The following is an 18890-nucleotide window of genomic DNA, read 5'->3' as shown; positions in this document are numbered from 1 at the left end:
ACAAAGTGTAATGGGTTACTTAATGAACTTTAGCGGTAGTAGTAGGCAGATTTTGTTGCCTTCGTGACAGAGCTTCGCTAGCCGCTTCCCCGTTTCCAGTCTGCTAAGCTAAGCTAACCGGCTCCGTGTGTTGTGAAAGCTTACTGTACAAACAGTGATATTAATCTTCTCATCTAACTCCCAGCAAGAAAGCAAATAAACGTTGTCATTGTTGTTTAACAGTCCAATAATACTTCCCCAGCTGAATGCGCCACATTTTCGATGAGGCTACATTAAACAAGGAAAGTTACATTCAAAGCAGTTGTTGAACTTTTCAACTGTGTTTAGGACAAGAAGTTTTATCAGTGTCTACTCTACAACCGTTTGAATGAATGCAACAGCTCTGTAAAAATGTGTAAAACGTGTGTAAGGTTCCTGTTAAATCACTAATGTGTTTCAGGCTGCCACCCTTTTAAGCAATGCTTCACTAAACTAGTCTTAGGAGAAGCTGGGCTCAAAAAAATGTAGTGCGTGCAGTATGTTTATCAAACTCACAAACTCCTATGAGTCATACACTCCTACCAGGTTTAAACCTACCTAGTTCAGTGTTGCCACACCTATTACAGACAGATGATTTTGCAGTCACTGTATAGTGAACAATGGCAGTCCTTTGTTCAAAAAGCAGTCATTTATTAAATCTCTTTTTCGCGTCCTACCTCACTTTTATTGGCTTTTAAGTATAGTTTCTGTAAAGCTTTTTTTTCAACTGCTTACTTTTATTCCACTCTGCTGATTTAGATACCGTTTTAAACATATGCTAAATACAAAAAAGCTTACCATAAGTCTAACCCCTGACCTTGATCTAAGATGTCTCTGTCAAACCACTAACCCTATAAAAATTCCCACTTCCTCCTGAGGAAATTTTAATCCGCACAGTCCCCATTAGATTAAAACTACCACACACACACACGCAGACACAATCACATGCTTCATTATGTGTCACATGCCCTTGTTTCTGGTAACCATGCGTCTTAAGTTTAACAGTCCATTTACTACCAATGAAATCCCACCCACCTGTCACTTTACAGAGATGAATCACTGTGGTGGCAATACTGTATGCTACCTTGTCATACTTTCTGTCTGTCTGTCTGTCCTATAGTTTGTGACATAGCGTGGACAAAGTGTGTGATTGTGAGGGCGTGTGTGTTTGTCCCTCCCCCTCTGTCTCTCTCCACCCCTACAACTCCTACCACCCCTGCACATGACATAGTTTGGGGAACAGAAATACCGAAATCAGAAAGAACCTAAATAAAAAAATCCAGCAAGGTTAGTTTAAATACATTTTATTTCATAATAAAAATAATACATATACAAATATTTATATATATATATCTGATTCAGTAAAGAAAAATGTATCTGCCTAGCAGAGATGGTTGAAGAGGTGAGATGCCTCTACATACAGTACAACTGAACACCAGACCTCGTGACTCCAATACCTCCATGATAGAAATGACATCAAATGGTATTTGAGCCATCAGTGCTGGCAAACATTCTTGTGTGATGTAAACATTCAACAACATTAGAGTATTAAAATCTGCTACAAAAAAAAATCCTACTCATACCAACTTGTGATGGCTTCAACCGTACCGCCCGACATGCCTGGATGTTTCTAAAAGTCCATTCTGTTGATCCTCTTAATGTCCTTCCACCATCCACTTTCAAATACTTTTGTTCCTCTGGTGGCCACAAACGGGCAACAGACCCCACAGTTGACCACACCAGTTCTATTATCTCTGTAATATCTCCACTGTGTCTGTAGTTTTCTCTTAATGCAGCGTTTTCCAACTTTTCATGCTTCGTCAAGCCCAAACGGCGCTCTGTCCGTGTGCAATTGGGAGTTGAGTCACTGGAGGTAATGTATGTCGAAATGCCACGCATGGACTCTTTCCAATTGGAGACCGCCTGTATTTGACAAAGGTGATAATGTCTCTTAAACGATTTGCAGCTTTTCAGCTCAAAACAGGGAGCTGCTTTTATCTGTAACCACAGTGATGCAGTCTTAGCATCCACCATATGACGGGCAGGCTTTACCAAACACTCCTGTTCACCACTACTTGGTAAAAGCTGCATTCTTGAAATAAAAAATAATACTATAAAAACTTTATAAGGCAAGCTGGTCACAGTTTGTAAGGGAACTCCAACAGGAAGTCTTGGACAACATGGGTGACAGGCAGCTCTGAGACCCGGTTTCCTCCACCACACAGCTCCATGATGCGCTTCCTGCACAGCTCCTGCAGCGTTGGCTTCCATTTCCTGTACGGGATGCTCAGGCTCTTCTTGGGAGAATTTATGTAATGCTCCAAGAGGGCAAAGAGCGTTGGGAAGGAGCGCTCGTTGCCTGCCAGTGAGAACTTTTGCCTCTTGTAGTCGATGCGCACGCTGACTGGCCCGCTCTTGGCGTGGTAGGACAGCGTGAAGAAAACGTCTTTCTGCCGGCTGTCGCGGATGAGGAAGCTGCCCAGTGGAGCGTCCCGCAGCATGCGATGGGCGTCCTCCACTCCCAGAGGGCCCCAGTAGAAGGAGCTGCGCTCGAGCTTGGACGCTGTGTCTGTGATGATCACACAGTCCTCCTTGCAGGAGAAGGTGGGGAAGTGGGTCAGATACACGGAAGGGACGGACACCAATCTGGGGTTGGGATCTGGAGCGACCCGGCGCTGAAGCTGAGCCGACTCTGTGTGGTGCGGGCTTAGAGGTAGCTCGTGCCTGGCCACCGATGATGACAGTGAGGAGGATGACGATGATGACGATGAGCTTGACAACTGGGTTTTGTCAAGGCCTTCCACTGTGCTTTCGGCTACCATCCTACAGGGGAGAGTGGCCCCAGACCCTCTCCCATCTCTAACCACCACACTGACATCCTGAGAGAGACAAGACAAGAAAGACAGGATTATTATCTTGAATACAAACATCCATTTATTACTATTAAATTACTTTTTTTTTTACAGCGGCCTTGCTAAACTAAAGTCAGTTAAGAGCACACAACTTTAAAAGCAGGTTGTTCATGTCCATGTAAGGCTCTAAAAGAAGAAAGACTGTGTGTGTGTGTGTGTGTGTGTGTGTGTGTGTGTGTGTGTGGGTGAGTAAGTGAGTTCAAGTGTGTGTGAACAATTCATTGACTGAGTGTAGGTCAGAAAGTCATTATATTTTCCATTGATGGCTACTGTGTTTGATATGACTGGAATCTGCGGTTTGGCTAGAATACAGTCAATGCTGATGTCAGCCACAGCCAGATTACTGTACACTGCTGTAGACACACACACACACACACACACACACACACACACACACACAGAGGATCAGTATTTTTTTCTTTAGCCCTTCTGCCTAAGTAACTGAAATTTCAGAAATAGAGATAAAATGCTTACACATTTCCAACTAAAAGAAGTTTTTGTTCTACATATGTTTTTTCCAGCACATAAATGGTTTGAAATACTAAACACTGGAGCCTGGACTGAATCTGTTGGACTGTTTGAGTTAACTACTCATCAGCTGAGTACAAGTTACACAGAACAATGTATCACACATCAACAGGCCTATTCTTGTGTGAGATTCACTTTCTTTTGTCTAGTTTTAAGGACCTAAAACCTGTGTTACAAGTTAATCAAAAGTTTAAAATTCCAGGAAAAGATCATGATCACCGGGTGTTGTAATTTTGGGGGACTTCTTTATTTTTAGCTCCAGTGCCACATCAATCATCACATGTTCAGATTTCAAGTGTTTATCTTTGTGCATTTCATTGACTGCTTCTAACAGCTGGACAGAATCAAACAGGAGTAAGCATGAAACGCCATCCACTTTTTGTACAAGCTAAAACACACCCGTCCACACAATTTTTTATCCGGAATTTTCCACTGCAAGATCCCAGAGAGAGAGAGAGAGGGAAAAAAAGCATCCACGAATGTTGCAAAGCACCATTTTTGGCCGCTAAAAGAGCCCAACGGTGAAGCATAACTCCAATGTGAAACGTCTTACCGTTTTGTTCTAACAGTGGCTTAAAGATCCGTTTGTGTGTAAATTAATCCCAAAGTGCAAGAGCTGCGCCGAGAACGGTGAATGTCCTGCAGGTAATCCGTGACGCAGCGCCGGGTGGAGGGGTACGTCGCATTTGACAGCTCGGAGGTAACTTGTGGACCTGCTGGCTGTGATTTCCACCCGTCAAATCATCACTCTCATGTGTGTAAAGCGTGGTAAACACTGCTCTGACTTTATAGCCTTGCTGGCTCCGCCTGTGCACTGGTCTGGTTCCCTGAACTCGTGGACTCGCTTTAGCGGCAGGCAGACAGTTTCTCTGAAACACAACCGAAAGTGAAACTGAACTCTAAGAGCCCCCTCTGCTCTTTCAGTTCGTTTGAAGCCGACAGATTATTTGGAGAATTTCAAGAAGAAGAAGGCCACGTGACAGCACATAGGACGTTTACAGAAAGACAGGTGACAGATTCGAGTAATGGAGGCATTTATTAAATGTTCCTGGTCCCTGTGTTTTTTTAAAGAGCCCTTTTATTGTTAGAGTTGTTAGTGTCTCTCTCTCTCTCTCTCTCTCTCTCTCTCTCTCTCTCTCTCTCTCTCTCTCTCCCGTGTGTTTTTTATAAGATTAATTATTTTATTTATTCATTAATGGTTTTAATTCAGATATGTGTAATTAAACATGCAGATGCTGTACATCAAAACATCCGTCATTTCAAAAGAGCGCATGTACCCAGTGTATGTGGAATGACCTTGCCTGAAAGAGTTTACATAAATGGCATATCAAGTAAAATGTCATTCGCGCCTGGTTTTGGCAACAGTCTCAGCAGGCGGTTTAAGATTTTGCATGTAGATAAAGATAAAGTTTTTTTTTAACCTTTGCTCAACCAGGTAGCCAAGTGCCATTTAAATGGAGATTTCTGCAGTCAGAAATGCATTATTTTAAATCACTCAAGAAGGATTGGAAGGGAAAGCAGTAGTGAACAAATCAGTTGACTGGGGCCACGAGGAAGATCAAATCAGCGCTTCTGCTGCACTTCTTCATTTGTTGTAATAGTAGGCTGTTGTTTGACTGGGGGCATTGACTTTTAGTGTGATTCATCGCAGAAATGTTCGTATTGTGACACTCTTGACAGTCATTTCACTATTTTGACTTTCAAAACTAGGCCACATCAGGCCATTTCCATTGTGAATTCCTTTTTTATCATATAGTTTATAGAGTATTAACGCTGCAGATGACACATCATGGTGCAGTTCATATTCCACTTCAGCTGTGGTTTAAATGGTGGTTATAAGTGAGACTCTGAGGTGTGTTGTTTCTGAGTAAGTGCCACCTGTTTCACATAAAGTCAAATCACTCTGCAGTCATGAACCCCTGCTTTGAAGATTTCTAATTATATCACTAGAACCAGTTTGTACTATGACAGCAAACAAACATACAGTGCATCAATTTAGTCTATGTCAAACAGAGTTGGCTTGTGACACAAACCTTATTTCAGAGGAGTCTGAAAATTTAGTTTAATCGGATCTAATTCAAAAAAGTCTGAACAACTGTTCTTCCACACTTGTGGCTGCAGTATTTGAATACTGGCTGCATGCATACAGACTATCTTTTTGGCAGACGGTTACTTAATCATGCCAAAATATTTTTGTGTTGGGCAAGCACTACAAGTAGCATAACCTACATTGCATGAAATTACAAGTTAATTTCTAAATATGCTGCACATGAAAACTTTACATGTTGACATGACGTCGTATGAGGCCAACCTGGTGTAGACCTGGTCTAGACCCACTGCATTGCAGGAATATGTTCGTCACCTTTATTCTTCCACTGTTAGCTTCCTGTGGTGAAGAGATGTCCCTGCCCTTAAACAAAATTGCATTTATGGCATTATAATGGAAGCTTTTGTTCTACTGCAGCATCACATTATCACAACAATCTTGAAAATAGAGGAAAATGAAAGTTATGGACAGCCTGCTGCTTGTTGCAGTGTCACAAGTAAACAACATTTAGAGAGAGACAGATGAACTAAGCCCCCAGGTGGTCATGGTGTCCAGTTACAAAAGAGCGAGTTAGGTAAAAAGAAAGTTAAGGAAAGGCTAGAGGTCAGCTGACATTACAAGTAGTATAGTGTCTGCGTATAGTTTCATTTCATCAGTACTAAACCAGTACTCAGATCAGCCTGCTACTCCTATTATGAATATTTTGGCCTTTTATATCAGTCTTTTACCACTCATCTTCTTCATCAGGTGATAAAAATGTGTCTCATGGAGACCCAACAGAAACAGGCTTACAGCCCATTTTGTGTCCCCATCCGCAGCTTATTTGTTGTGTCCATGAGTTAGTTGCTTTCAGCGGTCTTTTAAAATAGCCAGCAAAAATCATAACGCGCCTCCTTGAGTAACAAAATATGCATACAAATTTTACACATCAAAGAATGTTTTCAGGTCTTGAGGAGGACCACTTGTGAAAAACGTTGTGGTGTAAAGTTGTGGCTGCAGAGGGAGCAGCGTGAAGTCTGATGAGCTGATGTCACTTGAGTCAGCGTCAGTTGCGGCCAAGGACTACATTCCCAACCTGCCTGAGGACTGTGTGTTATGTCTGTGTTTATTGTACATAGTGAACGGTTGTGACTATATTCAACTTAGATTGTAAGTAGTTTATCGTAGTCCTTCTGATTGTCTTATGACAACCTGGTTTTGTTGGCTTTGCCATTTTTGTTGCTATGAAGCAATTTCCTTTGTCGTAGCTATATTGTGTCAGCTACTAGCAGTGAGTTGGAGTGAGAAGCCCTTTCTTTTGTTTGCACCGTTTTCTCCTGTTTTTGGACTTAGAAGCCTAGTTTTAGAGCTTTGTCTTTTCTTTACCTTTTGGTTTTGGGTTTAGGAAAGATTTAGGTTTTCTTAGTGTTTTGGTTGTTGTTTTGGGCACTGCTCATCTCCGATGTATAATAAAAACTGCTAAATTGTATTTGTTGTTTGCTGGCCTTGTTTGGGAATGGGAAGAGTGGGAGGCCACACATTTATGTTACATCCAGGACACCCCTAGACCTTGGGACGTAACAGTATGAAGATGAAAATAGTCTGGAGTTGTGTAGTAGCCCGCTCCTCCCCTCGAGGCTACATTAACCGCTACTAGCATAACACACCGAACTATTGACGGTGGAGCTGCATTGTAGGTCATGAGTGCGTCAGGTTTCGACAAGGAAGAAAAATGTGTGGAACAAAAAATGTTTTTGCTTTTAAGAACTGGTCTCATATCTCACTGTGAAACAACTTAATTGGTGGTTTTTTTGTATCGTGATTTCCTTTTGACTTGGCACAAAGATGTCATTAAAGGCTTGATTTGTATCTACGCTTTATAAACACACTGTTTGAACACTGCATACACTGTTTGAACACATGCACACAGTATGAGTGTGTATTTTGTGGGTGGCTAGGAGTATACTTTCTGATACCTGAAATAATAATCCATTTTTATTGTAACTAGCGTGTTGTGTGGAGCGTTATGGCTGCAACGCTGTCTGTTACCTAACGGTTCAAGTTAGGAGACAGACAGACAAACAGACAGAGGGAGGGAGGACTGCGTGTGCATGCTCTCTATTTGGCTCTGTTCTGTGTTGGGTTCAAGGACTGAGCTTAATCAGAAACAGTAAGTCAGTTATAATGCTGGGCATCTGCCACTGCTGTCTCTTTGCATGTCTGTCTTGGACTTTCTACGTGCATTGGAGACATATTGTTATGATTATCATCTCATGCAATGCAGTTTATAACTGCATGTAATAATGCACTCAGTGTTTATTTGCACACTTGTGCGTGCTCCATGAGTTTCATTTCTGTGAAACAGGGAGAGAAGCAAGGGGCTGAAACATTGCCAGCTTGACAGAGTGCGTGCTGTTTCTAATTGCGGATCCTTATATTGAGAACGTAGCCACATTGAAATTTGGTAACTTTAGCTTATTGTTTGTCTTTTAGCATTCGCATGCAGGCGTGCAGTGTGAGAGGGTTCATCTATTGATGACAGCAGGGAAAATCCATTTTGGTTGTTCCTAGTCCTGCAGGAGCCATTTGCATTAAACCATATGAGCTTTGTGGGTGGCTGATAAAGGTTGCATGCTTGGTAAAAGATCGTGAGGCATGACTGCTGTCTGATCAGCAGTGGTTACAGAATGTTAACAGATGAAGCAACATGAACATGTCACGGCGCATGCTTTCTGGACATTTCTACAGGAGCGAGCTGAAGCTTTGGTGCTGTTGTTTTTTGATGTGTAACTGATGGGATCTGCAGACCAGTTACTATTAAACTTTCAATGTATTGCAGACCTGCAATTTTCAGCTGACATACGATCAGATTGGGTTTCTTGCAGTTTTACCTGTCACGCCTGGGAACAGAACAGACTGCTGTTAGATGATGACACAGGACCTGTGTGGGTTTGTCCTCATGTGTTGTCAGGTAAAATTAAACTTTAGCCTTTAGCATGACTGAGGTGGTTCTCGTCGCAGCAGCTCCCTCTCTCACGCCACTTGTCCACAAAGGAAAAGCTGTACTTCTTTGTTCTTCAAAGCTTAAAATGTGTTTGTTTTTCTAATTGTTGCTACTTTAATATTTCCACTGTTGCCAGCAGTGACTAATAAAGCTGGCGATTTTGTGTGTGTGTGTGTGTTGTTGTGGTGGCAGCCCGGCTGACGGTGAGTGTCCTGGTTTTTTCTCCTTTTTATCAGTTATTCTGCTTTTTTCCTTGGTTTTCTGTTCCCTGTCTGCCTCCCTGTGTTTTCTCCCCTGTGTGTGCTCTCTCTCTCTCTCTCTCTCTCTCTCTCTCTGCTCCTGAGCCCAGCAAACTACCTGCACCTCATCAGCCACCTCGTCAGCCTGCCACACCTGCCAGTAATCACCTCATGCCTGCCTGTATTTCAACCCCGGTTCTCCACACCATCCTCGCTTGATCGTCGTTGCTCCATACCCGGTGCCACCCCCACATTCAGGCTCTCCTGTTTCTTGTTTTATTCTCACACTTACCCCGTGCTTTGTCTCTGTTATCTCTAACCCTGTCTCTCTGTCTGTTTCCCTCCCAGGTACACTCACCCTCGTCCTCCGTTCAGTCGGCTGGGCTCATCCACCGGCCCTCTCCTCCTCGGACCTCCCCCACGGCGTCCTCCCTGTCCTCCCACCGCTCCTCGCTACCTCGGCCCCAGTGTTCCCCGGCTCCCTGGCCCCCTGGCCCCCAGGCTCCTTGGTCCCCCGTGCCTGTGTTTCCCCGACGTCCTCCGCTCCCTCCACTCCAGGCCCTCTCACCCTTTTTCCCTCAATAAACCTCCTTCCCTCAGAGTGCTGCATTTGGGTCCTCTCTGTCCCCACACCACACAACCTCGTAACATGTGTGTTGTTTTTTGCCTGTCATGATATACACCTGTACTTATGGTCATTGGATGTAGCTACTTTCAATATGTTCACCCCATGAAAATGATAAAAAGGAAGTGCACCTAAAATGATTTTGGTCTACACTTTCAGTGATAAGGATGGAATGGCCAGTGACATGATAAGGCAGGATGACAGCTACAGTGTGTGTGTGTGTGTGTGTGTGTGTGTGTGTGTGATCAGGTCAGCTGAGTCAGTGAACTCTTAAGTCCCTTCTTAAAACATACTTTTATAGGAGAGCCTTTCCCGATCTTATTTGACTTTATTTTATCCCTTTTATTTTATTCTATTTTACTAATTTTATATTTATCTTAAATGTGTATTTTAGTCTTTTCAATGTTTTCTTGCTTTTATCTTGTATTGTTTTTGTATTATTGTCTTTACACTTGTTAAAGCACTTTGTAACTTGTTTTTAAAAAGTGCTCTACAAATAAAGATGATTATTATTATTATTAGTTTATCATGAGCTTTACAAGAAGGCATACAGGAAGAAAATGGAGGCACAAAAAAAACCCCATAGCTAATAATTATTCATTTTGGCCTGTCCCAGCCAAACGTTTTCCTGTTCCGTAGCCAAAGCACCTCAATATCAAACTCAGCCACATTGTATTGTAATTGGTGCGGTTTCTTTTTTCTCCATTGCGAATGTAATTGTGTGTAAGAGTTGGTCAGAAAGAAGACAAGAACCAGCAGGCCTAGGCAGGCAGCTCCTGGCTGAGTTCCAATCCAGTAAATTTGATCCAGTAGTTCCTACATTGGTCTGTGAAAACATAATTGAGCGCTGGCAAAAGTGGAAGTTGAGCTGCAGCGAAATGAGAAGCTGCATTTCAGTGGATCTTTACTGATTATAGGAAGGAGGTTCTCGAAATTTACTGGGGCATTTATTACTTTCGGATTCACAAAGCAGATACACAAAGGCGCCATTATCTGTTGTGCAATCTGGATGACACAATAATATGTAATCTATGCATCAAAGGTGATTCTGCTAAATGTGAAAGTACAAATGTCTTCCATGAATTCATGATACTTAAGGGAATCAATGCAGCATTTTAGGATTTTACTGCTAGCCAATAAAATCCCCTAGGCCTCCATAGTTTCCAGTGCTGCATGATGTTGAACAAGTTTATGTCATCAGGCCACAAATATGCATGTTAAATGGGAAAACCTCTGCTTAGATTGTTTACTCCTAAAAGTCTTCTCAATCAGTCTCAGAGAGTCTCCTACATATTTGAAAGCAGCCACTTTGCCTTAGCTTCTTATTTTCAAACCCACTTTGTCCTTTTTCCCCCCCGAGACTTTTCTCCCCCAATAGTAGCTACTTTTTAAAGAAGATTACAAAAAAGTTCATGAACTAGAAAATAGTACCTTAAGCGCTTTTATATAACTTTTATATGGTCAAGTTATCCTCGGGCCCTCATTCTTTCATCCTGCTGGTCCTCCCTCAGCCATATCCCAGTAACTGAAGGTTCTTTGTTTCCTGTGTACTCTGACAGAACAATACCATGTTATTGTTTTGCTCTATCTAAAAAGTGAAAAGCAGAACAACGCAGAAACGGCTCTGGGATTAAATTGTTATGGTGCTGAAGGACACATCTTGAGGGCTGCCACTTGGAGTCATGAAGTCTCCCTAACCTTTACTTCACCTGAGCATTTTTTAACAATACTGTAAAATCAGAGTTGTCGGGCCCTATTGTTAAGATAAAAAGTTAATTCAGCAAATGAAACAATTTACAGTAAAACAGTCACAGCAAGTTAATCAGCGGGTTCACTTGAAAAGTGTGGCTCCAAGAAAACAGTCTGAGTCATTCGAGGACCTCTCCCATCATGACATGAAGCTTCTGCAAAAACAATCTTCTGGAAAACTTGAGGAAGAGGTTCATTTATTACTAATGTGGTGCCCACACTGTGCCAGAAAAGTGCATCTGTTCGCCGCCAAGGTCCAAGAGCTACCTTTGATTCATATCGCATACCGCGATATGGTGGTGTTGACAGCAGGCAGGAAGAACTCTGGGCCTGTTGCTTTGTTTAATGATTGCTTTATTTACATCGGTGATATCAGCATTTAGAGAGAAATCTCATGTGATGGCATCAGAGGAATGATGTGTATAATGTTGCCATGCCCTTAACACCACTGAATGACTCATTTTGGCCTCTTGTCTTCTAAAACTGCAGTGGAAGAAGTAATCAGATCTTAACTTGCATAAAAGTACCAATACCACACTGAAGAAATACTCGTTACTCAAGTTACTTAAATAAAAGAATAGGAATGTTGTCAACACATATACTTAAAGAATAAACAGTAAAAATTACTCATCCTTCATGAAAAGTTGTGTATGCAGCATTTTACTGTTGTGGTTGGTGGAGCTGGTGGAGCTTGTTTTAACTATTTACCATTAGGTAGTATGGTTGGACGATGTCTACAAAATTTCCATCGGACGATGTCTACATTGAGAGGCGGGGAAGGTGGGTTTACCTGAGGTGTGGGGAGAAGAGAATTACGAGGAAGGTGTGAATTTAAAATTAATAATAATAATGTTCCTGGTGATTAAAACCTGCTTTCGCATGGTATTATGTGAAAAATTTAGATTTATTTCTTTGCCTGGGGGCAGGGTTTTCCAATCACGATGCCTGCTCAACCATCGACCATCTGTCAGCCAATAATGGCTGGGACACCTCAAAGCTCCTGTTTAAGTGTATATAAGGCAATGACTCCGGGCACTTCCTATTAGTTTATCAAGTTTCTTACTGTACTATTCCTGTTTTATTCAGCCAGTGACTCACTCCTGAAGTTTGCCAGCAGCTAAGACTCTTGAGTCCTTCCGTCTATGCTGCTTGCCATTCAAATACGCTCCAGTCGTTCCATTTCAATCATCTGGTTCTTTGCCTTATTTCTGCATTTAGGACTTTTTGAGTAAACTTTGTCTCAAAAGTCTTATATGCTCAGTAATTAAAATGTGGATCTGGGGTGTCCTGGATGTGGTTTTCCAACATTACACAACAACATCGCGTTGCTAAATTTCCTCATGTTGGCTGTTGTAAGGAAACATGAAATGCAGCATTATTTGACTGTGTTTCTACCATACTGTTTGCACTTTTTGTAAAATTTTGGCTTAGCAACACAGCTGTGCTTATTTAAACCTTGGCCTCCTGCCCTGTTTCTATAAACTATACACACAAGCAACCGGCTTATAATGTACCCCAACTCACGTTTCATAGATGAATGTGTGAAAATAAACTTCCTGTCAGGGTTTACAAATTGCTGCATGTGGATGCTACCGTGCACCCAGGGGCAGCTATTTAAGGGGCAGGGGCAAAAAACACCTGCTGTATGTGTGCCCTTTACCACATTTTGGCCACTGAATCCAAGTCAGCAGCGATATACTTCAAACAAAGGTTTAATTTTCGACAGCATCACCTGAATGTGCCAATTAACGGGACAAGACTAAAGCAGACTGGAGGGAGAGTCCCACAGCGATTAGGCAGCCTTCTACAGCAGATTCGGATAGTCCCACAGAAACATGCCACAGATATGCCATATATACTTTGTGTAGAGAATAACAAAATACCAACATAAAGCATGTGGTCAAAGTGCTTAAGCCCCGCTACAATGGCCTTCATGTGAACAGTTTAGTCTGTCTGTTGTACATGAACATTAGCTGCCACATGAGTAGTGAAAATCTGACAGTGCTCATTCCAAAACTTGGTTTAACAAAAACACAAAGTGTGAGCTTTGTAGTTGCAGGGCTACCGCTGATTCACACTTTCAGGGTGGCTTGGTTGGTAAGTTGGGCTGATAGAGGGCTGGATGTGTGCACTGTTGACAAAAACATACAAACCTCAAAGCTCTCAGTATGTATTCAGTGTGGAATCTAGCCATCTGCTGAAATGCAAATCTATATGCAGTGGATGTATCCAGGGTGCCATTTAAAAGAAAAGTACGTCAGAATGAAACTGAAAGCTAATCGCCTGACTTGTTCAGTGTTAAAGTTCTTCATTTCGTTGAGATAAGGATTTGAGTCTTGTTGAGTTATAGTTTCCTGTTCTCCCTCCTCTTTCTAGAAAAGAGGCCGTTTTTAAAAAAAGAAGTAGTAGTAGTACTGGATTGATGGAGGGAGGAGTGCATCTTGTTGTCAACGGTAATCTGACTTTTAATCAGTGTCAACACACAAAATCTCTCAAAAGTCTATTAAATTGACAGATGGACAACGATACTGTAGACACAAACAAATCTGCAGACAATTGTACACACAGAGATTTTGTGTATGTACGTACCTATGCTTTGTGTTAATGTGTGACCGCAGCATATTTATGTATGTGTTTGCGTGCGTGTCTTCAGATTGTGGTCTGTCTCCATTGCAGCTGCCACACTGTGACAGAAATGCTCCATTTTCTGGGAACCCGAAAGGGAAAGTGATCTCCTTTGTCATCGACCTCCTGCCACATGGCAACAAATGATGCAACGTAGCCTTTAAAATTCCTGATTGGCTCTCATTCACTATGCTGCCTTCAAAGACCGTGGACAAAATGATTACTAAATAAATTTTTTAAGTTGCCAAGCTGTTTTACACAGGCTTCTAAGTCAGCATTTATTAAACACAAAACTTGCACTGACCTGTTTGATAATAAATCATTTAAAGCAACTATGAAGAGTGTGATGTAAGCCACTGCAGCTATGTTGATTTTGTCACCATAGGTGATATTATCTTCTTGATCTCTGCAGTGTATTCTTTCTTGAACCATGAACTTGCAAACCAGATTATTCAGACACTGAAAAATGAAGATATGACTCAAAGGGAAATATTTTTGGACAGGTTCCTTTTAAAGGTAGTTTCATTGTCTTTCCTGGAATAGTCGGTTTATGTTTATGTAGTTGGGGGATTTATCATGACCAAAGGTACATGGTAGGATTTCAGCTTCTTTGGAAAGGTTTTCTTGAGACCATCATTCAGCAGATACAGTCTTCTCTTTCTTTCTCTTTTGCTTATGCTTTGACACAGTGTATGACGTTTATGCGCTAATAGAGGCGTCTGTCTGGTTCCACAGTCAGGTGAAGTTTGAACCATTTCAACAATTTAATATGTCTTTCATGTGATAACTACTGTATAAAGAGAAACTAAAAGAAATGGTTGAGTACCATGATGACAGATAAGAATCTACATTTTGCATGCATTGCATGCGTCTCAGGCTGGCCGCCCCTTTCAAAATAAACATCTCTCTAGAAGTCTACATTTAGTGTTATTTAGATTAGTCCGCTCTGACGTCAATGTAACATCCTGCACATTCAAAACAGTGATCCCGGGATCCTGATTCTACCCCTTCTCCTTCTGTATTGCTTTGTTTGAATTGGTAACATGATAAACTCGCTGGATAGTTTACACTGTTCTGCATGCAAACACAGAGTCTGGCCTGTTTTTATGGACTTCCCCTATCTCAGGATTTAATCTGGAATCTCTTTGCAGACTGTCAAATGTAATGAGGCCAAGTATGTAAAACTGCGCAAAAGTGCTTCTGCTGTGCAAGGGAGTGATCACTCCCATATTTTGCTGTCTTTATTCCAAACCACAGGCAAAATGAAACAAAATAAAAGCAACTTAGATTTGCACGTACTCGGGTCCTGTGAATACAACTGACCCAGGATGACTACAACATTATTCAGTTAAAGCAGTATTTGTGCCAAATAAGAAAAAAATAACTTGTTTTCAGGTCAGTGTCAGGTGTGCTTTTCCAAGATATCTGCTGGCTATCAAGTGTCCTCATTTCTGTCCAGCTTTTGTTTTGGGATTGTTCAGTGGCTCACAGTAGACACAATACAGTTAAAAAAACCAGTGGTTTAGAAGTGGACTGAGATCGTATTTGCAGGTATCAATGTTTTAGTGCAGCCCGTCATCCAGACTTATGGCAGAGAGGATTCTATTCATGTATTTGAAAAATACTTTTATTTATGTTTTTTTATTGTGTCATTATTGTCTGGTCTCAGGAGAGGACAAAACCCTTTTTGTTGACAGAAAGGGTTTTGTCAAGATATAATGACATAAAGATACAAGATATAATGTAAAGTCAATATAAGGTAATATAAAATTACATTTAAAAACATTTTTAGAAAGAGATAAAACAGAAGAGTAAAAATTACAGAGCAGTGTTAGGTATTAAAGCTTCAAATTTGATTTAATAAAAGGCAGTGGCAAAAAGATAAGTCTACAGCCTTGATTTAAAAAAACGAGCTGAAAGTTGCTGCAGATCAGCAGTTTTCTGGGAGTTGTTCCAGATTTATGGTGCTTAAAAACTGTACTCTGCTTCTAGGGTTTAGTTCTTACTCTAGGGTGCATGGGGGAAAGCAGACCTGTCTTGGACAACCTCATAACACAGCAGAAGATCAGAAATGTATTTTGTCCCTAAACATTCAGTGCTTTTTAAACGGTAATATTTAAAACTCGTTGGATTACAGGGACCTCACAGATGAAGTTGTGCATTTTTGATCACAACTGAACTTTTATCATGTGAGTCATTGAACTCCTTTTCCCAGGAATCCTCCAGGCCGCAGCGGCCTTCCAGCGTGGCCTGCTCTGACCACTGATCATACAGTCGTGACACAAAGTCCTGCTTAAGAGCCCTTAGTTAGCGAGCAGATAACTCTGAGGAGAACAGCTGGAGCTTTGCGGCTGGATCTGATTTGGCCTTAAACTCAGCCAAACACAGGCGGGGAGGAAACTTTTTCACATTCTTTTCTATGGGTGCTTCTCAATTCTCTCCATGTTTCCCTCACTTGCATCTTTTCTTTGCATCTTAGTCCCGCCCACCGGGGGATGCATGGAAAGAGCAAGGGGCCTTTCTCATTTCCCTAATTTGTGCCTCTTCGTCTCCTCTGTGATCCAGACATCGATTTTCAGCGAGCAATCTTGAAGGACATCTCAATTCCTGAAATGCACTTGGAGCAGTATTGAGGATCGAGGACCGAGGATCGAAGAGGCTTGCCGGTGGATCTCTAGCGAAGAGACTTCTGTAAAGCATACACCGGTGTATCCTTTGCGGAAGTCTTTTTGGCAGAAATCAGCTGGATGTGCAGGCTTTAGTTGCCTTTACCTGCTTCTTCAGTCTTTAGTGCAGTTAGTGCAGTTTAGTGCAGACTCCTTACTAGTCTACTACTTTTTATTGTTGTCTATTTGGACTGAGCATTCAGGAATGATCAGCCTAATGTTACTGAATGGAAATTACGATAAATTATGTAAAAAGTGTTTCTTGCAGACAGATAGACTCTCCAACTATCTGACTTTAATTGTCTCCATAATAAAAGTTACTGGGAGAAATAACAGAAAAGGGAAATCTATTTTAATAAATGAAGAAAAATCTAAAACTTTGCAGTGATACACTTTTAACCTGTTATCTGTTCTTACTCGGTATGAAACTCCATTGATATTGTGATATATCAATAAATAGACTTATTGTAATTGCAGAAAAATATATATATTGTTTTTCATCCTTAACCTTTTTTCCTTCATCATTATATATAGAGCTGTGATATTGTTTTAGTGTTTTCTTCACTTGCTGTTCCTCTCCTCTCTTTGAATGCTCATTCAAGGCCGGGATCTCTGTTCCCCAAAATATAGAAACCTAGACTGTGTAAATGATTATGCATCCCTTTGCTTGGGGCCAGATGCCCGAAGCTGCCCTAGGCAGCAGGTCTCTAGACCAGCTGGTTTTCTGTTGTAGTACTTCTCTATCATTCTCTTTTTATTAATAAATTCTTCAAAGACAACTGTTGGTTGTTACTCAATTGTTTTCTTAATCCCTCACCAGCAATATACAATTTCCACGACACCTATAAATGCAGATAATAAATAAAATAAGCATTGTGCCAATAGAAAGGATCCTGTGCCTCCGAGCAGGATGCACTAGCCTATAATTATTCATTTGCAGGTGTTTGTTAAACAGGCATACAAAACAGCCATGCTCTACAGTGATAACTGTAAGACTTTATTTGTATTTTTTAGTAGTACTTTTCCACCTGTGAGTAACTTTTGTGTGTCTCTACCTGCCAGAGTTCATTGCCTGATTAAAGTTGCTGCCTGTAATTGTTTGCTAGGGGACGCAGCCACCCACCCAGAGCTTGTCACTAAGCCCTCTTACCTGTCTGCCTGCTTCCCACGCCTCAGTTCGCCTTTTTGCTCGCTCTGTAAATAAATCTGCCTGAGTAACAGTCCTCTGCCTTGTGTCCGCCCCTGAGTTCTTTCAGCCGCACCTAACAGGAATTGAGAAGCACCCTTTGTCTGATGGCCTGGCCACGTCTGCTCGTGCACGCTAGACATATAAATGGCAGAACAAAGGCACAAGTATACACGGTCAGTGTTACCACACACGCCTATCTCTTTGTCGTCATTTAGTGCATTATAGTTAGTTTGATCTTGTGTGTTTTAGCTTTGTGTACCTTGTGAAATAAATGCATGTGTATATACATGCTGGTTTCTTTAATATTGCAGAATTAGGGCTGCACAATATTGGGAATAACTGACATTGCAATATTTTTCTTTTCTGTGATATATATTGCGATATGAAAATATAAGAGGAATTCTAATCATTATTATATCATTTTATATAAATATTTATGCCATTTAAACCAAAATCCCCAATTACAAATCTTTCACAGACAGCAAGCAGTGTCAAAAAAAAAAAAAATAAAAAAGAAAACTCTGGCACATTGATTTGTTCAATGCTGTTACTGAGCACTTGAAATGAAACTTGAGATGGTTATGTTTATATTAGTGTCGTCTGCAAAATTATGGTAACATATTTTGGTGTTTTCCATAATCTGAGCCAGTGGAAGCATGTCGATGTTGATGGGGCACTGGGGAACTCCACAGGTCATTTTTGCCCACTCAGATGTGTATTTACCTGTAGACTCAAAGTGCCTGTCCTTTAAGTAGGATTCAAACCAGTTCAGTACCACCCAGTTTTCCAACCTGTCTAATAATATGTTGTGGTCGACTGCATCAAATGCAGCACTGAGATCCAATAATAATAAGACTGAAATTCTGCCACTGTCTGTGTTTAAATGGATGTCATTGGAGACCTTAACAAGAGCAGTGTCAGTGCTGTGATGTGGTTGAAACCCTGACTGGCCGACATTAAAACAGTTCATTAGTGCCAAGAAGTAGTTCAGCTGTTGAAAAATAGCTTTATTTATATAGCAATTATTTTACTATACTTTACTTTCATATGGGCCTATAATTGCTCATTAATGACGTGTCCAGACTGCCGGTCTAATTTTCTGAATTGTGTCAAAGAAGGAGGGAACTATATTGCAGGCCCTGATAGACAGAATTTCAGAGGCTACTGACACAGCGTGTGAAAGCTTGCTAGTTTGTTCTTCAGTCCCTCTGTCCTGACTCCAGGGGGTGGTCAACACGGATGTTAAAATCACCAGCAATAACACAGTCAAAGTCAATACGTATTTATCATAAACCAAGATTCAATTACA

General features: G+C 41.2%; 2 protein-coding genes across 3 annotated transcripts in view; one reads left to right on the top strand and one right to left on the bottom strand.

Moving 5' to 3' along the window:
• clec16a (C-type lectin domain containing 16A) overlaps positions 1–3330 on the top strand; it is a 54785-nt gene extending 51455 nt beyond the window's left edge. Inside the window, exon 25 of one of the 2 annotated variants that reach the window (XR_006828854.1) lies at positions 3294–3330. The gene's annotated coding sequence lies outside the window, so the exon portion shown is untranslated. Of the gene's footprint in view, positions 1–3289 lie in introns of both variants that reach the window. The other variant, XR_006828853.1, reaches the window with a different exon arrangement.
• On the bottom strand, positions 2024–4304 carry socs1a (suppressor of cytokine signaling 1a). The gene is made up of 2 exons (XM_046074566.1): positions 4012–4304; positions 2024–2897 (listed from the first exon to the last, which is right to left on the bottom strand). Exon 2 carries the CDS (start codon positions 2838–2840, stop codon positions 2157–2159), a length of 684 nt encoding a protein of 227 aa, XP_045930522.1. The 5' UTR covers positions 2841–2897; positions 4012–4304; the 3' UTR covers positions 2024–2156.
• Between the last annotated feature and the right edge of the window lie 14586 nt (positions 4305–18890).

The sequence above is a fragment of the Micropterus dolomieu genome, linkage group LG02, assembly GCF_021292245.1.
Source record: "Micropterus dolomieu isolate WLL.071019.BEF.003 ecotype Adirondacks linkage group LG02, ASM2129224v1, whole genome shotgun sequence".
NCBI classification, from domain to species: domain Eukaryota; kingdom Metazoa; phylum Chordata; class Actinopteri; order Centrarchiformes; family Centrarchidae; genus Micropterus; species Micropterus dolomieu.
This window is presented reverse-complemented; position numbering and strand designations above follow the sequence as displayed.

What these genes read in the sequence shown, in the direction of transcription:
- socs1a (XM_046074566.1), bottom strand. Translation starts at nt 2,840, where the DNA reads ATGGTAGCCGAAAGCACAGTGGAAGGCCTTGACAAAACCCAGTTGTCA.